Raw genomic sequence first — 22,594 nt, 5'->3', positions numbered from 1 at the left:
TCCTTCAAATTCCTAGAAAATCATTTTCAAAATTCTAGGATTTGTTAATACTTGATCTCTTTTTAAAAGAATAATAATTCTGTGCGAACAATAGAAACATTATTTTGAAAATTGTGTGTCTTAATTCAAATAATTTAAATATTACTCCTTAAAATAGTAACAATCCACAAATAATATAATCTCGGATTAATTTCTGTTTTGTTATATAAATTTAATTATTGTACGTCTAGGATGGCGGTTTTTTTTCCAATTTATCCAAATCGAAATGGACAATAATTTCTAAATTTTGATTTCTTCAAATTTTCGCCTTTCTATTTTTTCTCAATAGGAGTTTTAAAAATGACAAAATTTCTATTGTTAAAATTACAAAATTCAAAATTTGAAAACGCTGTAAATATTTTTCAAATTATTTTTCGAAAAGAAAACTATCGCTTTGAGGAAATAAAACTAAATTATCATTTCTTGGCAGTTTTTTAGGAAACCAAACATAGAGATTTAGAACATGGCCACATTTTTCATTTTGACATAAAATTTTTTATAAATTTTGCCGTAAATTATATATTATTTATCCTTCAAATTCCTAGAAAATCATTTTCAAAATTCTAGGATTTGTTAATACTTGATCTCTTTTTAAAAGAATAATAGTTCTGTGTGAACAATAGAAAAATTATTTTGAAAACGTTGTGTCTTAATTCAAATAATTTAAATATTAGTTATTAAAATAGTAACAATCCACAAATAATATATTCTCGAACTAATTTCTGTTTTGTTATATAAAGTTAATTATTGTACGTCTATTAGGATGACGTTTTTTTTCCAATTTATCCAAATTGAAACGGACAATAATTTCTAAATTTTGATTTCTCCAAATTTTCACCTTTCTATTTTTCCTCATTAGGATTTTTAAAAATGACAAAATTTCTATGTTAAAATTACAAAATTCAAAATTTGTAAAACGATGTAAGTATTTTTCAAACTATTTTTCGAAAAGAAAACTATTGCTTTGTGGAAATAAAACTAATTTATCATTTCTTGGCAGATTTTAGGAAACCAATCATAGAGATTTAGAACAAGGCCACATTTTTCATATTAACATAAATTTTTTTGTAAATTTTGCCTTAAATTATATATTATTTATCCTTCAAATTCCTAGAAAATTATTTTCAGAATTCTAGGATTTGTTAATACTTGATCTCTTTTTTAAAGAATAATAGTTCTGTGTGAACAATAGAAAAATTATTTTGAAAATTTTGTCTCTTAATTCAAATAATTTAAATATTACTCCTTAAAATAGCAACAATCCACAAATAATATAATCTGGAACTAATTTCTGTTTTGTTCTATAAATTTAATTATTGTACGTCTAGGATGGCGTTTTTTTTTCCAATTTATCCAAATCGAAATGGACAATAATTTATAAATTTTGATTTCTCTAAATTTTCACCTTTTTATTTTTCCTCATTTGGATTTTTAAAAATGAGAAATTTCTATGTTAAAATTACAAAATTCAAAATTTGAAAACGCTGTAAGTATATATTTTTCAAACTATTTTTCGAAAATAAAATTATCGCTTTGAGAAAATAAAACTAAATTACCATTGCTTGGCAGTTTTTTTGGAAACCAATCATAGAGATTTAGAATATGGACACATTATTCATATTGACATGAAATTTTTTATACATTTTGCTTTAAATTATATATTATTTATCCTTCAAATTCCTAGAAAATTATTTTCAAAATTCTAGGATTTGTTAATACTTGATCTCTTTTTAAAAGAATAATAGTTCTGTGTGAACAATAGAAAAATTATTTTGAAAATTTTGTGTCTTAATTCAAATAATTTAAATATTACTCATTAAAATAGTAACAATCCACAAATAATATAATCACGAACTAATTTCTGTTTTGTTATATAAATTTAATTATTGTACGTCTAGGATGGCGGTTTTTTTCCAATTTATCCAAATCGAAATGAACAATAATTTCTAAATTTTGATTTTTCCAAATTTTCACCTTTTTATTTTTCCTCATTACGATTTTTAAAAATGACAAAATTTCTATGTTAAAATTACAAAATTCAAAATTTGAAAACGCTGTAAGTATTTTTGAAATTATTTTTCGAAAAGAAAAACATCGCTTTAATGAAATAAAACTAAATTATCATTTATTGGCAGTTTTTTACGAAATCAATCATAGAGATTTAGAATATGGCTACATTTTTCACATTGTCATAAGATTAATTTATATAAGTACATTTTTTTATTATTTTGCCTTAAATTATACAATATTTATCCATCAAATTCCTAGAAAAGCATCTTCAAAATTCTAGGATTTATTAACATTTGAGCATTTACTGCCAATTTTTTAAAAAACAAATCATAGAAATTTAAAACATCGCAACATTGTTTACATTGTCATGAGATTATTCTATATTTTTTATATTTTTTAGTAAATTTATTTATTATTTATTCTTCAAGTCTCTAAGCTTTTTAAAATATTTTTTAATGAACAGTAGAAAATAAATTTCCAAAACTTTGTACCTTTGTTCAAAGAATTTTAAAAACTGTTAGATATTTATTGATATAGACCCAAACTACAAATTTTGATTGCCCTGAATCAAGTTTTTCAATCTGCTAAGTTTCCCATCCTCCAAAACCCATCACCCTGTATGCACCTCCCGCTCTAAAAAAACAATCAAACGTCGCAACGTTCAAATATTTGCACAATCCAGCGTTCTCCGTTTGCTTTGCATAATCGCGTCACAATTGCAGAGGCAAACAGCGACACTGCAAAAAATCGCGTCGCCATTTTTTCCGCCATATGCATCCAGCAAAAACGCGCCTCAAAGCCGTAATGACTTGTCATCTTCGCCTCACTACCCATTATGGAATGCCACAATTATCGCACGGTCCGCGGCAATTAACCGTTTCGTAACGACAGCACAGCGCCCGTTTTTTCGCGCAGGCCACTGTACACCTTTGTGCTGTAACGTGAAAAAATAGGGGATCGGTTTTCTCGTTTTTGGTACTGGAAGAATACTCTACACGGTTGAATAGAATCCAACTCACTCGCTGCAGTGTTGTCCAGCATTCTTCGAGAGTCCTTTCGGAGATGGCCGAGGAGGTCGAGTTCCTCTGCAGTTGGTTAAAGTCCGGCAGCGTTAGTTGGGAAAGCAACTGTTTAGTATACATTAGTACATTTCCAACAGAGACCAAAGAAGACGGACACAACACCATAAAAAATTAAAAAAAAAAACGAACGAAACAAGGAAAGTGGTGACGGTTCGAGGAAATTCTGTATCAGATAACTTATCATTAATTTTGACACATTGTCTTGTGTGACTCAAGTAGGATAACCAACTGTGCACTGTCACTATCTACAATTAAACTAGGTAATTACATTTTTCAGAAAATTTCCTCGACCCGTCTTAGGACGAAAACAAGGCGAAAACGAACCAAAAACCCCAAATTCAAAATTGAAAAAGCGTGCGGGCAGCGCGGACGCGCACCACGTGGGTGCCGGCGTCTTGGCGCGTCGATAAAAACCTTGAGACGTCGCCGAGGAGAGGGCGCCACCGTCCAATTAAAACGGCGCGTTTTTGGCGCCCGAAATGATCGGCTAATCGGCGTTCTTACTTAAATTATAACCCTTCCGATCGAAGACAATGCGTACTAAAATGTTGAGCATATGTTGCCGACATATGTTCGGTATTTTTTTAAAACAGTGACTGTATGTAATTAAAGTCGCTCTCCGTCTCGGTTCATACTCAATACGGCTAATAAATACTTCCCGATAAGTGTGTAATTAATTTCGAGCGCAGAATGTAGTGGAAGCACAAAAAAATCGTCGGTTATGGAGGAGGAAGAAGTGGACGAAAATAAATTAGGGGGTGTGTGTGTCACTTGTCAAGTAGGCTGTTGCCGGAGGAGCTGTTCAGATATGAAGTGCTTGGTGGATATTTTTGCGGATATTTTTTTTTTAGTTTGTGGAAGAGAAAAAATACTACGAGGCGTCTTTATTTTGCGGTATTTATCTTAAAATTTGTAAAGTTCTTGAGTTGTTGAAGTTCGGTTTTTTTACTTGCGAAATCTGGTAAAACTTTGTGTTGTAGTTCCTTATGAACTAAATAGGTTCGGGTTTGATTTTTTTTATTCAAGTTTCATCTGTGAGTTCTGTTTTTGGCACGTGTATACGTGACTTATGCAAAAAATTTCGAAAAATGTAGTGTTATATTTTTCTTAATTTTTGAGTTTGTTTAATTACAATTCTTGAATAAACAGTACTTCAATTTTGTAATTATTTTCCTCTTTTTCAAATTTTTTCAAATATAAAGGCTTCAACTGACATTTTCAATTTATGGCAACTAGTTTCACTTTATATGAACGTAACTGAAGTGTCAAATTTACAAATTTTCAGATCTCTTTTCAATGATTAAATATTTGGAAAATTTTTAAACTTTTGTTATCCACATTCTGACTAATAATCCAATTCTTATAATACCTAGATTTCAGAATTTAAATTTTCTGCAAACCTAAACTACTATTTTGCCAGCCATGATTAGTGGAAATTCATTAAAGATACATGAAAATGATGATAATGTTTATAATAAAATATTATAAAATGTTTATAATCTTCTTTTTTTTTACTAAATTTTCTAATATGATTAAGAGCTTAAGCTGACATTTCCTGGTAATCTGATCACTTATTGGATTATAACGTTTTATTTTTTACTAACTGTCCAATTTACAATCAATTTATATCAAACAGTTTCACTTTATAGGAACGTAAATGAAGTTTCAAAGCTGCAAATTTTCAAATCACCTTTTAATAATTAAATATCTGGAAAACTTTTAAACTTCTTTTATCCACAGTCTGACTAATAAATCCTGATTCTTATAATATCCAGATTTTTTATTTGAACTTTTCCACTAAACTAAAGACTTGATTTTTTTTAATATTTATGAGTCTTCATTCAAATTTCTTGTTATAATTTTAAATGTTTGTAATTTTCCATTTTTTTCTAAACTTGTAAATTAAATAAAGGTTTGAACTGACATTCCCTGATCACTCATAGGATTTAAAATTTTTAATTTTCAACTAAATGTTCAATTTACAGTCAATTTATAGCAACCAGTTTCAATATTATGGGGCCGTAATTTCAAGCTTCACATCTGTAAATATCCACAATTTCTTTTTAATGATTAATAATCTGGAAAATTTGAAACTTCTTTTATCGGATGTTCTTAATCTTAATCCTTATAATATCTAAATTTCTGAAAATCAAAGACCTATTTTTTTAAAATATGATTGTTGAAACTGTATTCAAATTTCTTGTCATAATTTTAAATGCTTGTAATTTTTCATTTTTTTTTTCTAAACTTGTAAATTAAATAAAAGTTTGAACTGACATTCCCTGATAATCTTAATCTGATCACTCATAGGATTTTAGAATTTTAATTTTCAACTAAATGTTCAATTTACAATCAATTTATAGCAACCAGTTTCAATATTATGGGGCCGTAATTTCAAGCTTCACATTTGTAAATATCCAGAATTTCTTTTTAATGATTAATAATCTGGAAAATTTGAAACTTCTTTTATCGTATGTTCTTAATCTTAATCTTTATAATATCTAAATTTCTGATTTTAAATTTTCCACAAAATCAAAGACCTATTTTTTAAAAATATGATTGTTGAAACTTTATTCAAATTTCTTGTCATAATTTTAAAGGCTTGTAATTTTCCATTTTTTTTTTTTTCTAAACTTGTAAATTAAATAAAAGTTTGAACTGACATTCCCTGATAATCTTAATCTGATCACTCATAGGATTTTAGAATTTTAATTTTCAACTAAATGTTCAATTTACAATCGATTTATAGCAACCAGTTTCAATATTATGGGGCCGTAATTTCAAGCTTCACATCTGTAAATATCCAGAATTTCTTTTTAATGATTAATAATCTGGAAAATTTGAAACTTCTTTTATCGGATGTTCTTAATCTTAATCCTTATAATATCTAAATTTTTGATTTTAAATTTTCCACAAAATCAAAGATCTATTTTTTTAAAATATGATTGTTGAAACTTTATTCAAATTTCTTGTCATAATTTTAAATGCTTGTAATTTTCCATTTTTTTTTTCTAAACTTGCAAATTAAATAAAAGTTTGAACTGACATTACCTGATAATCTTAATCTGATCACTAATAGGATTTTAAAATTTTAATTTGCAACTAAATGTTCAATTTACAATCAATTTATAGCAACCAGTTTCCATATAATGGGGCCGTAATTTCAAGCTTCACATCTGTAAATATCCAGAATTTCGTTTTAATGATTAATAAGCTGGAAAATTTGAAACTTCTTTTATCGGATGTTCTTAATCTTAATCCCTATAATATCTAAATTTCTGATTTTAAATTTTCCACAAAATCAAAGATCTATTTTTTTAAATATGATTGTTGAAGCTTTATTCAGATTTCTTGTCATAATTTTAAATGCTTGTAATTTTCCATTTTTTTTTTCTAAACTTGTAGATTAAATAAAGGTTTAAACTGACATTCCCTGATAATCTTAATCTGCTCACTCATAGGATTTTAGAATTTTAATTTTCAACTAAATGTTCAATTTACAATCAATTTATAGCAACCAGTTTCAATGGAGCCGTAATTTCAAGCTTCAGGTCTGTAAATATCCACAATTTCTTTTTAATGATTAATAATATGAAAAATTTGAAACTCCTTTTATCGGAAGTTTGCTTAATCTTAGTCCTTATAGGTAATATCTAAATTTTTGATTTTAAATTTTTCACAAAATGAAAGACCTAATTTTTTAAAATAGATTGTTCAAATTTTATTCAGATTTCTTGTAATAATTTTAAATGCTTGTAACTTTTCATTTTTTTTTTCAAAAATTCTAAATATGATAGGGGCTTTTTCTGTTAGAAGTCTGCTTAATCCTAATCCTCACAATATCGGAATTTCTGTTTTTAAATCTTACACCAAGCAAAGAACTTCTTTTTTGCAAAGATTCCATATATTAATATTTAATGCAAAAGTCCTCATTTTTCCAAGACAACAATTTCAAGTCACTCCATCTCCTTCACCTCTTCGCCACCAGCCTACTCTTCACCCACACCCACCCCAACCAAAAACCCCAAAACCCAACCCCCACCCCCATGCGAAAATCAAAATCGGACAACACCTACCTGCAAATCATTCACCAACTTCTCCGCCATCTTGTCCGGCGAATTCTGCCCTCCCGACAGCTGGTGCTGCTGCGACATGCTATGCACCAGCTGCTGCTGAGCCTGCACCTGAGCCAGAGCGTGAGCGTGGGCCTGAGCCACCTGAGAGTGCGAGTTGGGGCTGCCCAGTTGCTGCTGCTGTTGGTTTTGCTGCTGCTGCTGGCCCTGCTGTTGCTGCTGGCCCTGCTGCTGCTGCCCGTTGCTCTGGCCCTGCGCCACCGCGTTCTGCTGCTGTTGTTGTTGCTGCTGCTGCTGCGCGTTCTGCTGGCTGTTCTGCTGCTGCTGCTGGTTCTGCTGGTTCTGCAGGGCCAGCGCGCCCTGCGTGATGACGTGGTTCTGACTGCTGTTGCTCTGCTGCGACGGCGAATGGGCCGGGATGGAGTTCGTGGAGCCAGGCACTGGCGAGTTCTGGTTGGAGTTGGACAGGTTCTGGGCCATGCTCTGAGGGGGCCCCCGGGCCTGGTTCCAGAAGTCGTTGTTCATTTTGAATACGGGCCTGTTGTTGACTTCGGCCATGGGGATCTGGAGGGACAGCGGCGTCGAACGGAGGTCCAGCGCGGCGTTCTCCTGGGCCTTGAATGAGTTCTGGAGCCACTTCGCTACGAGGTTTTCATGTTCGACCTGGGGGACAAGAGTTCGAGGTAGAGTTTGGGGCACTTGTGGAGTTAAGTTATTGCGGAAAAACAATAAAGGAGAATTTGTTTCACTCTACGAAATATAAAAAGTGGATTATAATTTTAATCTACGACAAGTAAACAATGAAACTATAATTTGGTCCATTTGTGAAATTTATTGAAACTATTATAATAATGTTTTAGGATAGTCATGGGCTGTAAGAAATATTGGAATTATTTAAGACAGTCAATGACCTGTCGATAAAATTGTTTCAATTTTAGACTTGCCTCAAGTGTACTTGTTATTTTGAAAAAAATTAAAATTGCGATAACATTCTAACTTTATAAAATATTAAAAATATATTATAGTAAATACGAACCAAGATTAATTTATTACTAAAATTAGTTAGGTATGAGTTGTTTCATTTGTCGAATTTAGTTGATTCTAGAATAATAATTATTATCTTATATAAAAAAATAAATCTATAATTTGGTTCGTTTGTAGAATTCATTGAAACTATCATAATAAATACCACCCCCCTCCACTTCCCCCTCTCCGCGTTCGCCCCCCACTCACCTTGAGATTGTTGATTAGATTTTGGTCCTCCGTGTTGAAAATGTTGACGGTTTTTCGGTTAAAGGCGGAAATAAGTCCCGTTTGTGTAAACGGGTCCTGCTATGACTAAATCGTAAGTAATTTTCCCTAGCTCGTCTTCGGTCTGTCTATTGCACTCGATTTGCGTGTCTCTGTTTGGTTTTTGTCGTGTATGATAGGGTTCGGTTCCTAAGCCGGCTAGATCGGCACTAAGGTCGTACCGACGTATATGTATATGTAGAAAAGGGTGGATCTGCTTCCGTCTCGCTTCCACAATGGGTGCTCTCGGATTTCTTACTTTTTTTACGCGGACGATTGGCAGATGTTTTCTTCCGGATTGTTGTTTCTGTTGCTGCCGACGCGCTCTATTCAATTCCAATCTGAAACAATTAACGTAATGGAATTAATTTTGGGCGTGGAAAAAACGCGTGCAGGGGGAAGACGAAAAAACGGACCATGGGAAGATTTTGCTAACGGTAAAACAATTATCTAGGAGCTGTTTCGGTTGTGGACACCCGTGGGTTATTCGAATTTAGAGTTTGTCCCATTTGTGGAATAATTAACGTGATGGAATGCGGAAAAAACGTGTGTGGAAGAAAAAAAGAACAAAAAACTTTATTAGGAATTTATTACCGATTAGTTTTCGTTCTTTTTTAATCGCTGCGAAAGTAATTAATAAAAATAATCGATATTCGGGCTGTCACTCCTACTTTTTGTATGACTGTTTTAATTTGTGTGATATACTGGGTTTATTTGGTAAAAAAGTCAATACACTAATCAAAATGTGTAGTGACATAAATTAAACGTCCTGAAGAGGCAACAAATCAAATAATGTAGGGTAAATGTGTACAAGAGTACGCACTTAGTGTAAAACTGTCAACAACTTTTTAATTTTTTTGGATAGACAAATTTTATGATATGGGTTCGTTATATACATGTTTAGAGATCAGATATATTTAATTGTACGCCCCAACACCACTATAATTTAAGAGTAATTTCAATTTTTGTCAAGATGTGTAAATGCGCATTGTTAGACAGTTCATTGCACAAGAGTGCGCATTTGAACGCTTATGAGTACGCATTACATTTTATGAAAAAATATTTGTTTCTAAGGTGAAAATAAATGGGAATAAGTGACTACAGACTACACATAAAACGGGAGACCTATTTCTTCGTACTCTAGGGGTCTTGAAAAGACGAGAAAACGTAAAAATAGAAAGTCGGTCGACGGACTCGATTACAACACGCTCAGGAAGTAAAAATAAAAAAAAAATCACCATAACCACCACCCCACAACTCGAGAAGCAGTACAAAGTAGTAGAGTTAAATAATTCATTACCGTATGATATGTATCTCCAAGACTATTAGACTACATATTGCAAGCAATGCGCACGCTTATACAATACCTCGCTGCGCACTCTTGTACATTTATACATAACCTAATGTTTTCAAAGTTAAAAGCTTTTGATGGACAGAAAGTGTAAAACTGTTAGTGTATAACGACACCTTAAAAGTTACAACTAATGAAAATTATTACTGTAAAATAAAAGAACTGGTACGTACCTTACAAAAAACTAAAACTATGAGCGGTAAAAATTACATCCACACAACGTGTGAACATAAAATCGTCAGTACGACCAAACTATAAACTATATTCAGGTCACTTTTGCACCTTTATCTCAGGTTTAACATTAAATTCTGAATGGTATAACTTCATCTTACCCAGATGGCACTAATAAGCAGAAATCATCAGTGCGTACTCTTATACATATGCGCACTCTTGTACACATTTACCCTAATTGTATTGCTGTCTTGAATATTTGCATGTATATTATTTAAAGTAATTGTTTCATGATTTATTTGTAGCTTTATTTTTACAAGAGAACGACCTTAACATGCTGAGAAAATAATAATTACGTATTATTGTGTATTTTTTGTACTGCAATGTTAACCAATACGCGTATAATTGTACTTTTAGGGATTTATACATATATTATACATACAGGGTGCTCTAGTAATAATTACTTGATTAATTTAGAATTGTTTTTATACATCCTAAATGTTCGTTTGTTAGCGGCTTTATGCAAATTTTATAACAAAATAGTGAAACATCCTGTACATTCGTAAAAAATTTTAGATCGTGTACTCAAAGCGCGTTTCGTAATAATTATATTCCGTCACCCTGTGTATGCAGCCAATTATCGTTGTTTAATTTTTACTTTTAAGTGAAGTTAAGTATTATTTGTTTTATTCCAATATTTCAATAATTATTGCTATTAAAACTTTACTATCCTATAGGTTTTATCTACTATTTTATTTATAACTTATAGGTGAAACATCCTGTATATTCGAAAATTATTTCAAACTGCATACTTAACATAATGAGTAATCCTTCCGTAATAGAGTTGTTGAATCACCCTGTATAAGTAGTTAATCATCTCTAACAATTTTGATCTGTTATCATTTGTAGATTGGTGTCTAATTTACAAGTAACTGTTAGAAAAAATAGTAACATTTTTTAATGACTTTAATTTGTGATAATGAATACAGTTAAAGGTCATTAAAAGTGTCTCAGATTTAAAGTTATTTTCTTTTGTAGAATTTGATTAGGTATCTGGGAATCAAGTCTTACAATGGCAATGTTTGCTGTTGTTTCTTGTGAAGCTATTGAATCTACAGTCTGTTTCGTTTGTGGAAGGGATTTGCATTTAGATAAATTTTAATCATATCAAGACGTTTTCTGAATAACTTGAAAAATTAGTAATGTTGACGTAATTGAATTTTTGAATCACCCTGTATATGTAATTAATTATTTTTGTTTATTTTTTTTATTTGACAACGTAATGGAGAAATTTCTCCTACAGCTTTAAATAATACTTTTAATTCTGTTATCATTTGCACATTTGTGTATAATTTACATGTAATTATTTTTAACAAATTTGTACAATTTTTAATGACATTAATTTGTGTTAATTAAGATAGTTAAAAGTCATTAAAAATGTATTAAATTTAAAGTTAGTTTCTTTAGTAGAATTTGATTAGGTATCTGGGAGTCAAGTCGTATAATGAAAACGTTTGTTGTTATTTCTAGTGCAAGAATTGAATCTACAGTTTGTTTCGTTTGTAGAAGGTATTTATATTTAGATAAATTTTAATCAGTTCTGTAGCTGATGACGAAATGCTGCAACAAAAACAAATTGTAAAACAACTATATACAAACAAGTGTATAAAAATAGAAAGATTTTTTATTTGGGAAATTAATTGGCTGAACAAAATTTTGTGTCAGCTGTATAGTTTAAAAAAAGTTTACATTTTGTATAATTACTTAAGGATTTAAATGCCTGTATTTTAACCATATATTCGTAATGATTAGTAATAAAATTCTAGTATTCTAAACAAATTATCTACATTTTTACATATAACCTATAAGTGAAACATCCTATACATTCGAAAATTATTTCAGATTGTATATTTAAAATACGTCTTATGACGCTTTCTGAATAATTTAGAAAACGAGGAGTCTTGTCGTAAATGAATTGTTGAATCATCCTGTATATGTATTTAATCATTCTTCTTTATTTTTTTTTTTTTCATTTGACAATGTTATGGGGAAATTTCTTCTCCAGTTCTAAATAATATAATTTTGATTGTGTTATCATTTGTAGATTTGTGTCTAATGTACAAGTAATTAATTATTAAAAAAAAAAACACAATTTTTAATGACATTAATTTGTGTTAATTAGGACAGTTAAAGGTCATTAAAAATGTCTGAAATTTAACGTTAGTTTCTTTAGTAGAATTTGATTAAATATCAGGGAATCAAGTCGTGCAATGACAAAGTTTGCTGTTATTTCTGGTGAAACTATTGAATCTACAGTTAGTTTCGTTTGTAGAAGTCATTTACATTTAGATACATTTTAATCACTTTAAAACAAATTATTAAAATAAATATAGTAACTAACGCAAACACGTAGGTAATTAAAAAAATATATCAAAATATTTTTTTAACAGCAGTTAAAATCGGAAAAATTAGCACATCAATTAATCACACAAAAGGAAATTAAAGAAAAAAAGTTTCGTTACAATGGAACAGAAATTCTGCAAAAATATGCTCATAATTGCTCTAAATTTTAACAATAATTTTTCTTTTAATTCTAACTCTGTGTTACATAAGTGTAGCATAATTTAATGACAATAATACTGAAAATAAAATAATCTCCGTACATCTAAAAATATTTTCGGTTTATCTTACAATTACGAGCTTGGTCTTGCTGAACAATTTGTTCATATTTTTATACACTCCGTCTTATTAAAATTTAACACAAGATGTAATTTTATCATCAAACTTTTGTTTTTGTTTTCTTTGTTAGGTTTCAACTATACATTAAAAAATTATTTTAGTGAGAGTACGAATTAAAAAAAAATAAAACATTAAAAAAACATTATACAAAATTACAAAATTATCTTGAAAAGTCCAGAAGTAATGTAATTCGTTATTTCGGAAACCTGTATGTACTTTAGTCATAAAATTAAACATAATTTTAACCGAATTTAGTCACAAAAACGGACGTAAAATACGACTCATCTTGTTTTTTCTTGAGAAACATTTTTTAAAAGTTTATACAGCGAAATAATACAGCGTGTTCGAAGAAGTAATAATTTTGAAGGAAATATTTCAATCATAACTTAATTAAAATGTCGCATTTTGTCACAGAACCAACGTAATTTTGTTAAAATATATTTTGCATATTTGTCAAACGTCTTATAGGAAAAAACTTCTTTTTAAAAATATGTTGAAGTCTCTTTTATAACGAAATGTAAAGGTGTGCATTATATTGTGATCATAATTAAAAGACATAGCGCCATCTATGTGAAGTAAACGGAACAGGAACTAAACAAATAATACTTATTATAAATTTACTTAATTGCATATATATAATTAATTAAAAATAAAAATAAACACACGTCACAGAGTATAATTTCGCCGCGCTTCTAGAAATACGAAATAAAACACCGACACACTAATAATTTTTATCATTTTTATTATTTTTAGTAAGTGAACAAAAGTGAAAATAATTCAGAATCTTCGCACTAATTTATCAAATATTTAGAAAAATTATAAACACGGTAAAAACGTCGGGGAAAATTTTCGTGACTTATTAAATGTGGGAATTAACGTCAGTTAAAATTCGCTAATTACGCTAAAATTTTTACAAACAATTAAAACAATTACACTAATTTTCTTTGGCGCTTTAGAAACTTGGAAAGTACACACGGAGTCTCAGATCATAAAATAATAAAACTCGGATGTAATTTCTGCAATAATTTCAGGTGAGTGTTTTTCCACAAAACTGTTTTCAACTTTATTGCAAACGCCGGCTTCCTACTTAGATTAAAATAATAATCGAAAATCCAGACAAACACAGATAACACAAAATTAGGGCCACGCGAGCAACAAAAATTATTTTATTGAGACGATATCGAAAACTAAACTGGTGTTTTTGCGTGGCGGGTCAAGGCCGGAATTGATAACTTTTTCCCGGAGAAAAATCCGAGAAATTATCAACAACACCATGAGAAATCTCGGAAGAAATTGTTGTAAAAAAGTCGCCAGTTTGTGTCGAAAAACTTGTTGCGTACGTTTAAGTGGCTTTTGAGATTATAAATATTTTAAAAATACCTCGCCCCAAGGCCGCGGAGCGGCCGCCTTGGCCAATAATTGGGATTAAATAATTTAAATTAATCACCCGGTATTTATCCGCCGGCGCGATTTTGGAGCAAGTGACAATCCCGAAAAAATCGGCGTAATTAAAATTTTGCGTCGGTTTATTTATAGGTGCATGTGCATAAAAGTGTCTTCCGGCGGCAAAAGCGCCGCGGCGTCCGTCGCGACGCTCCAGCTCCCGAAAATCGAGCAAAGTTTTTCGTACTTACGGTTGTATAAAAATATTGCACAAAAATGAGGTAAGCACAGTGGAGGTGTCACTCGAAAAATCGCGCGAAAAATTCGAACCCCAGCACAGCGTTGACTAGCACGTTATCCCGAAAAAAATGCAAGTGCGGTCCTGCAGCGCGTCGCGAGTCCGTGTGCGAGCGTCCCGACGCGTCTAAACGATAAGAAAGTCAGTAGATAACTAAGAAAACGAACGGCGTCGCGAAAAGACGACCAGCGTCTGAAAACGACGCCTTCAAACTAAGAAAATAAGGGTAGAATCTCTTAGAGGGAGAGGGCGCGATCCAAGACCGGCGCTTAAGACGAAGATGCCGAACAAATACGAACAAGGAACGAGAGAGAGGGGCTTACGCAAGTGCGGCGCGCGGAAGCGAGACGGCGAGCGCGGGCAAGGGTTGAGAGAGAAACGGACGTACGCAAGCAGAACGGGCGGGAGAAGGATGGGAGAACCTTAGAATTGTATCTTAGGTGGCGCAGGCGCAACCCCCGGCAAGGATAAGGAGTCATCCGCCGGAGTTTCCCCCGCCACTGCCGCCCCTCGAAAAAAAGCCTCCTTGCATTTTTTGCGCCCGCCCCACCACGGAGGGGAGGCAGTCTAAGGGACGGTTTTACGGCGGCAGTCGTGGCCGGCGGCGGGACGGCGAAGCATCGTGGATTTTTATGAATCATTCGACCCCCTACCCACATGTGCCCCTCCACCGATCTAAGACGGCCACCACTGGAGAGGGTTTTTTTCGAGGGACCTCCCTCTTTTTTTAAAGACCACACCACTTTTTTCGGAGGGTGGACGAACACGTGCGACAGATGGACGCTCAAGGTCGGCCGGAAATGGGGATGGGGCTGCTTTCGGATTTGTTTCGAAGAGTATTGATATTTTTGCGCTCACAACACACATGAGGGACAATAAAAAGTTACTATGAACGACAACCGATAATTAACACTTTTTCTCACCGGTGTATTACACACGTAATAAAATAAGTGCTTTTAACGACAAATACAACCCTTAGATTTTCTACAAACGACTTCAAGAATACATAAAAAAACAACGATTTACCAATTTTTTTAATTATATATAAAATACTAAAAAAATGTGGTGAGTGAATATACAGGGTGAGTTTCAAAAGCGTCAGTTCACTTTTTTCCAAAAATAAACAACAAGTAAAAAAGTTTACTGTAACTTTCACTCTCTCTTCCTGTGTTTCTAACAACTCCAAACGTTTCAATTATTTTTTAAAATTACGTTTGACGTTTCATAAATTACAAAAACTGTCACCAGATATTAATTACATAAATAACTTATCCATCATTATTTACTCAATAAGTGTTAGATGCATAAATAATGATACACGTTATTCTACTTATTGCATTCTCTGTTATTTTTGTCATTTATGTTATGTAACAATGCGTGACAGGAACATGATGTAATTTAAAATTTCACATATTATTGCCATAACTGAGATTGTTGTTATATGTTTTTCAGCTTTAACTTGTAAAAATCGGCCACAAAAAGCTCGTACATAAAATTTTACACCTGGCGATTAATTGACTTTAAATCTTCCTATTCCCAGTCAATTAGCTAAAATTAAAAAAATATATATATTTTTATAACCATATTAACGGCGGCTGTTAGACATGTTACTGTCACATCATTGGTTACCGTCATTTTTATCTAAAATATTGAGTAATTACGCAAATTGCTTTTAAAATAAATTGAGCATTTAAATTAAAGAGTAATACGCAATATTTTACAAAAGCACAAGGACAGGTGTTAGCGATTGGCCGCCTTCTGTGCTGGGTAGGTAAGTTATTTTAGATTCATTATTACTATTATTAATTGTTATTATCCGTATGATAATACGAGTTTCCATAGATACAGATAGTTAAAATATAACCAAACGGTGTTTCTTTGATATCGAATCATTACTGTGCTTTTATAGCGAAAAAACTTCAGGTTGTGGTGTTTTATCAATTACAAACGCATTTCACTGGCCGCTGAAAAATTATAGCCCGGCTTTTATTTTTTTTTTTCTATTTGCTAAAATTAAGGCTCCATCTGAGATAAATTTGGTCCACATTATTTTATTGTCGAGCATTTTACTGCTAATTTTTACAGATAAAAGCTCTCCAGATAAAAAAATATGCAAAATATTATCAAAACAAAATCCTAAATTCTTCGACTATTAAAATCTTTCATAGAGATAAAAAATAAAAATATTTTAGAATTGTACAGAAAAATTTAAAATATGCCCATATTTTATAAAGTTGTGTAAATTTTATTTAAATAAATAAATAAATAATGCTAGTCACAATGTAACAAAAAGTGGTCCATGAGCTAATTGGCAGTTGCTCATATTTCCACTTACATTATTGTAATGTTGTTATCAAATTTTTACTTTTGTTTGCGAAAATCTGGATGTCTAGAGAACAAAATCGAGGCGAATTCATAAACCACCAAATAATTCATTAATTTATAACTAATAAAAACAAACAAAAACTCATTTATTTAGAAAAAACAAATCTTTGGAGCATAGAAACAAAAAACACGAATTTTACTGAGTGATCGAAAAAACTTTGGCTTAGAGTTGATTTTAACGAATGTTCTGTGATGATGTGGAATAGCAAAGCAACAGTTGTAGATAGAATTCTGACGTCAGTAATGTCCACTGTATTGTGTTAATCATAGCCAACTTTAATTGAAACAGATTTCTATTGGTCGTATAATTGTGCAATAATTATAGTAATTATAAAATAATGCATTAATTTATAATTAATAAAAACAAACTCATTTACATAACACAGAAATTGTTCTTTTGGGTATAGAAACAAAAAGAAAAAAAAATTGGTTCAGAGTTGGCTTTAAGGAAACATTCATTGAATCGTAGAATTGTGCAATAATTATAGTTAAAATAAAATTATCTGTTAATTTTAATTAGAATCAGCTTTCCTGAAATAAATATTTAATAATGAAAGGTAACTGTTTGTGTTATGTAACTATAATTGTTGTCAAATGATGTTTCTGAATTCTATTATCACCTAGTAAAGATAAAATATGCATTAATTTACATTGTTTAAATTACAATGAACTATAACTACGAAATTTCATTATTTCTAAAATAGTTATATAATAGTAATAAAAAGTAACTATATCGAAAAAACCTACAATTTGCTATACGTGACTATAACGTCGATAAGAGCTATAATGGTCTATCTTAGTTCTATAATCACCATTAAAACTAGAACATGATTATTGTAATTAGCTAATAAAACAAAATCTATCAATCAAAAAGATTCTCCGAATCAATTATAGTTAAAAAAAAAAAAATATAAACTGTGCAAGATTAGTAGCAATTACGTTAATCAAATTTTTTAAGCCGTTGATAACTATATATTTTTTTGTTTATTAACAATAATTAATTATTTTTTTACATGATAACAAACATTACTAAACATAAAAGCGTAGTTTGAAAACAATGAGAATTAGCTATAAAAGCGTTATTTCTGTTAAACACAGTAGTTGAAACTATTAGAATTGATATTTTTCTAGCGAGCTTGAAAATAGAGCACAAGTTAAAAGAACGATGTTTCTTGACCCTCTAATTTAACTAATTTTTATCATTTTTATAGTTAAAAAAATACAAATTTTTACTAAATAAATGATGTTTAGGCATTTTTTCGCTGATCTATGAAGTTGGTAACTAGCCATTTTTTTAATAATATTAACTATTAACTTAAAAAAATTATAAATTGTGCAAGATTTACAGCAATTACGTTAATAAAAAAATTTAAGTCGGTGATAGTTATAATTGTTTTTTTTTGTTTATTAACAATAACCATAATTATTTATTTTTTTACGTTATAGCAAACATTACTAAACATAAAAGCCTGGTTTGTAAACAATGAGAATTAGCTATAAAAGCCTTAAATCTTGATAATACAGGACAGGTTAAAAGAATATTTTTTCTTGTCCCTCTAATTTAACTAATTTGTATAACTTTTATAGTTAAAAAAAATAAAATTTTTACTAAATAAATGATGAAGTAGAGATTTAGCATTTTTTTTCTTTTAATAATATTAACTCTTAACTAACCAGAGAGCAATAAAAACATGATCAAAGACAGCCACGAATTTTTGAAAATTTTTCGTTGATAATAGAAGTCTCGTCTTGTCAAATTACCGTTGAAAGTTTGAGTTGAAAATGCAACGTTCAAAGACAAACCTTCATAAATCCGTGGCGGCTTTGATCACTTTTTTTTCAATCTAAAAGTAAAAAAATCCTGGGCACCTGTTACATCTCAAGGCAGTTGAAGCAACTCCATTTTTTTAATTAAACAAATAATTAAAAAAAAAAGTGAAATAATAAAAAAATAAGCTGTTGAGGATATAGTAAATGTACAGAGGGTTAAGCAAAAAACATAGTAACAGTAATAAAATTCGTTTTTAGTGTACACGAATTTTAAATTATCCCCTTTCCCATACAATTTTTTGATAGAACTTAATTTTGTAGTTCTTAATTAAACGCTCATGATACGAGTTAGGTAATAATGTAATTTTTTTAAGTTTAATTTTTAACGTTTACTTTTAATATTAAAAAATCATTTAGAATAATTAAAATCGGTTAAAAATTTGTATTGTACATTCTGTTCACGTATTAAAAATTCACCACCTGTTGATTCAAATACGTAACGCTTTAAGCGATTCTTTGAAGTGTCAGCGGCTTACGTAAGCATGCAAAAAAATCTGTAAAACGTATTCATTTTTCTGAAAAAACTTGAATTTTCAGATTACAGTTATAGATTACGGGAGATTACATTAAATTTTTTTCGACAGAATTTAATTTTAGCGATCACGTGTATTTCCTGGGTGAATTACGGTGTTGGTGGATCTTTAAAATGCGACTTTGGCTGTGTAGAATTAAAAAAAATAAATTTTCCAAAATCCGAAACGAATGTTGCTTGCGTAACAATAGGTCTTGCTGTTGTTACGTCGTCTTTTATCAGGTTGAGAATTCGACAAACATTAGGTTTTCGTTTAAAACCGCGTTATCGCGCTAATTCTAGCCGTTATTAGTGCAATTACGGCACCATTACGTTGCAGTTCTCCATGAGAACTCCGATTTATTATTAAACCAGCATTTTTCCAGCGATACCATCATCCAACCCATCTCCACCATTCTTCCGCCGCAGCGCGAAACCCCGCAACACTGATTCCATCACACCCACCGCCGACCACCAACCCATCAAATTATTCAAATTTATTCCCCCTTCGAAAGGCAAAAAATCCTCTTAATCCGACACGAGCAAGGTGCTCACGTGTCCTTGTCCGCGCCGTTACGCAACAGGGCAGGTGTGCGGCCACCCGTCCCCGAGACGGGCGGCGTCGCGACGCCGCCGCTAGATGGCGTCGCCTGTCCCGAAGCGTCTCATCCCGCAAAAAATCACTTTCCCTGACCTAGACATTGCGCTCCGGCTTGACGAGGCCTGATAAAATGGCGCGTTGGTGATAATGAGTCGTACAAACAGTGACGTGCGTACCTGGGGGGCGAAGGATGCACTTGGCACTACCGCACCGGCGAGGGTCTGCCGAAAAATGGCGATTTTTCGCTGTTTCGTTGCTTTTTTTGATGGGTGAACTTGGAGCTTGTCTTATCAGCCGGCTTCGGCTTGATAAATATATTGTCCAATAAAAATCGCGGATGGGAGCTGGGCGAGATAGATGTGACCTCTAAGTGTGTTTTTCTGATTTGCAAATATGAGAGATTATTGGGATTTGGGTGGAAGGGGATTTGTGCTTGTTGTCGGGGAGGTGATAGAAAAATTGAAATGAACTAATATAACATCTGTTACAATTTTTTTTTTTTAGTACCTATCTGAGGAAGTTGCAATTCATTCATTTCTCCATTTCTGAAAATCTTAGGGATATCTAAGTATCATTTACGTCAAACGTTTTTAGCTAAAAATATTTAAACATGATATCTTGTATATTTTGATCACTATTTACGCATATAATTCGGGACTTCAAATGTCTGCAAAGATAGTATTGTTTTAAAGCTCTAATTTAGAATTTGTTATTGTTCTTAAACTGGACAACACTATAATGAATCCCATTTTTTTATTGCTCTCTCAGTACTAATAAAAAATGGAACTGGTTTCTGATTTGATCAATAAAATAAATTGCTTGAATATTTTTTTTTTAGTCATCCTGTATAAACAATTTAAAAAAATATGAATGTGTTTGTAACTAGAGAAAAAGAAAACTCGAAAAAATTAAGAAAACTTGCTAGTTGACCTGAATTTATTATGGTAGAAGAATTTTATGTGGAACGAGAATAAAAGAATCACGTTCAAGAAACAGATAACTGGCACATTTTAAGGAGATTTAAGAAAATTCCATCAGAAGATGTTTCTCTGAGGAGTTATTTCCGGATTATCCAAAAGAGTTGAAAATGAGAGATTTCTATGAAGTTCTAGAATACTAGGAAAATCAAGATGATATTCTATTTTGAAAGAAGAAAATATAGACACTAAAGGGAGACATTTATAAGGAGGACCAAAAGAATTTTTGAAAAATCGAAAATAGAAGCGGTTGTAGAAGATTTTTTTCCGGTTAGGGGGAAAAGTTCTAGAGTGCTTCTCTTCCGAACTTGGAAAAAATTAAAAAATGTTCTCGTAAGCATATTATCCTTGAAGAAAAAAGTGCTACATATATGTAAAACGCGAAGAAACAGAAGAAAAGTCTGAGAACCACGGAGGTAGAAGAGACCGGAGGGAAGGTGTCGTGAATTTTGTGACACAGACTCAGGCACCGTTTATGACCCTACTTGAAATGCGCGCTGTGCTAAGCTCCACCCTCTAAATGTTTAGCAGTCGTAACCAGTGGCGGGCCAACATATTTTATGTTGACTACCTTATATATAAGTCTCTAAATGTTATTATGATCTTTAGTTATAATCAAAGTCTATTCAAATTAAAAACACCAACAACACGTCCAAAACTAAAACAGCACAACTAAACTCAAATTCAAGAACGAACAACTGCATATAAACAGCACGTGTTACGTGATAGTACGCCACTGGAAATCCAAACCCTGTCAGCTGTTGAGTGTAGGAACGCGTTTGCGTCGGGCTGGCAAATATTGGCGCCTTGTTCAAATAAGATCATAACCGGTGTCTGACCGGGTCTTGAACGATCCCAGAATCGTTACATTGCTAGCATACGGTACGCTCCCTCCGGTCTCTTCTACCTCCGTGCTGAGAACAGAAGAAATTAATAAGATGAATCGAGAAGAGAACCAGTTCTAAAAGAATTTTATTTGAAAACAAGAAAAAATATAGGTTGAAGAGAGAAATTTTAGAATGCCAACAAGGGGAAAATAAAAAAAAAGTGGCCTTTGAAGAAACAATGATAGTTGATCTGAAGGAGAGTTATATGTGAAGTAGAAGCACTAGAAGAATGGAGTTCAAGAAATATATAACTGCCACGTTTTCGAAGATTTTAGAAAATTTTATCCAGAAGAATTGGACTGTCCAAAAATAGTTGAAAACGTTGATACAAAGAGAAAAGTACACGATAAAGGAAGAAAGAGTTCCAAAATATTCTAGAATGTTTTCTGGTGAGATCATGAATTAAAAGGGTTTTAGAAGAATCGAGAAAAGAAGCGGTTGGACAACAATTTTATTCGGAAATAAGAAAAAATATAAAGGTTGAAGAGAGGTTCTAGAAAGCTTTTGCTTCGAACTTGGAAAAACTGAAGAAATGTCGCTTTAAGCAAATTATTCTTGAAGAAAAAACTGCTAGTTGGCTTGAATTTATTATAATAGAAGAGTTATATGTGGAACAAGAAGCAATAGAAGAATGGAGTTCAAGAAATAGATAACTGGCAAGTTTTACGAAGATTCTAGAAAATTCCATTTAGATAAATTGGAGCAGTGCCTGATTATTAAAAATAAGTTGAAAATGGGAGAAGTTCAATGAAGTTCTAGAACGCTGGAAAAGCCAAGAGAATATTTTGATTGAGAAAAAGAAAAATAGACGTTAAAGAGGAAATTACAAATTAATGAAGAGCTAAAGAAAATTCTAGATTGTATCTTTTCCGAAATTGAAACGCAGCCCTGAGCACAATATCCTTCAAGAAAAAATGCTAGTTGATCTGAATTTATTGTGATAGAAGAGTTATATATGGAACGAGAA

General features: G+C 31.7%; 1 protein-coding gene across 7 annotated transcripts in view; it reads right to left on the bottom strand.

Moving 5' to 3' along the window:
• LOC135142580 (zinc finger protein 768-like) overlaps window positions 1–22,594 on the bottom strand; it is a 159,258-nt gene that overhangs the window by 120,599 nt on the left and 16,065 nt on the right. For 5 of the 7 annotated variants that reach the window (XM_064074301.1, XM_064074306.1, XM_064074304.1 and 2 more), the window contains exons 2-3: window positions 8,438–8,835; window positions 7,208–7,867 (exon numbers count right to left, since the gene is read on the bottom strand). In XM_064074301.1, the coding sequence (XP_063930371.1) occupies window positions 7,208–7,762 (555 nt within the window). In that variant the 5' untranslated portion in view covers window positions 7,763–7,867; window positions 8,438–8,835. Of the gene's footprint in view, window positions 1–3,068; window positions 3,207–7,207; window positions 7,868–8,437; window positions 8,836–19,939; window positions 19,963–22,594 lie in introns of those variants that run through there. The other 2 variants (XM_064074303.1, XM_064074307.1) reach the window with 2 other exon arrangements.

This window comes from Zophobas morio, unplaced genomic scaffold (assembly GCF_036711695.1).
Source record: "Zophobas morio isolate AGI-343-1 ecotype UQ-CSIRO unplaced genomic scaffold, CSIRO_AGI_Zmor_V1 ptg000049l, whole genome shotgun sequence".
Lineage (NCBI taxonomy): Eukaryota > Metazoa > Arthropoda > Insecta > Coleoptera > Tenebrionidae > Zophobas > Zophobas morio.
The sequence above is the reverse complement of the archived record's forward strand: the minus strand, read 5'-3'. Positions and strand labels throughout refer to the sequence as shown.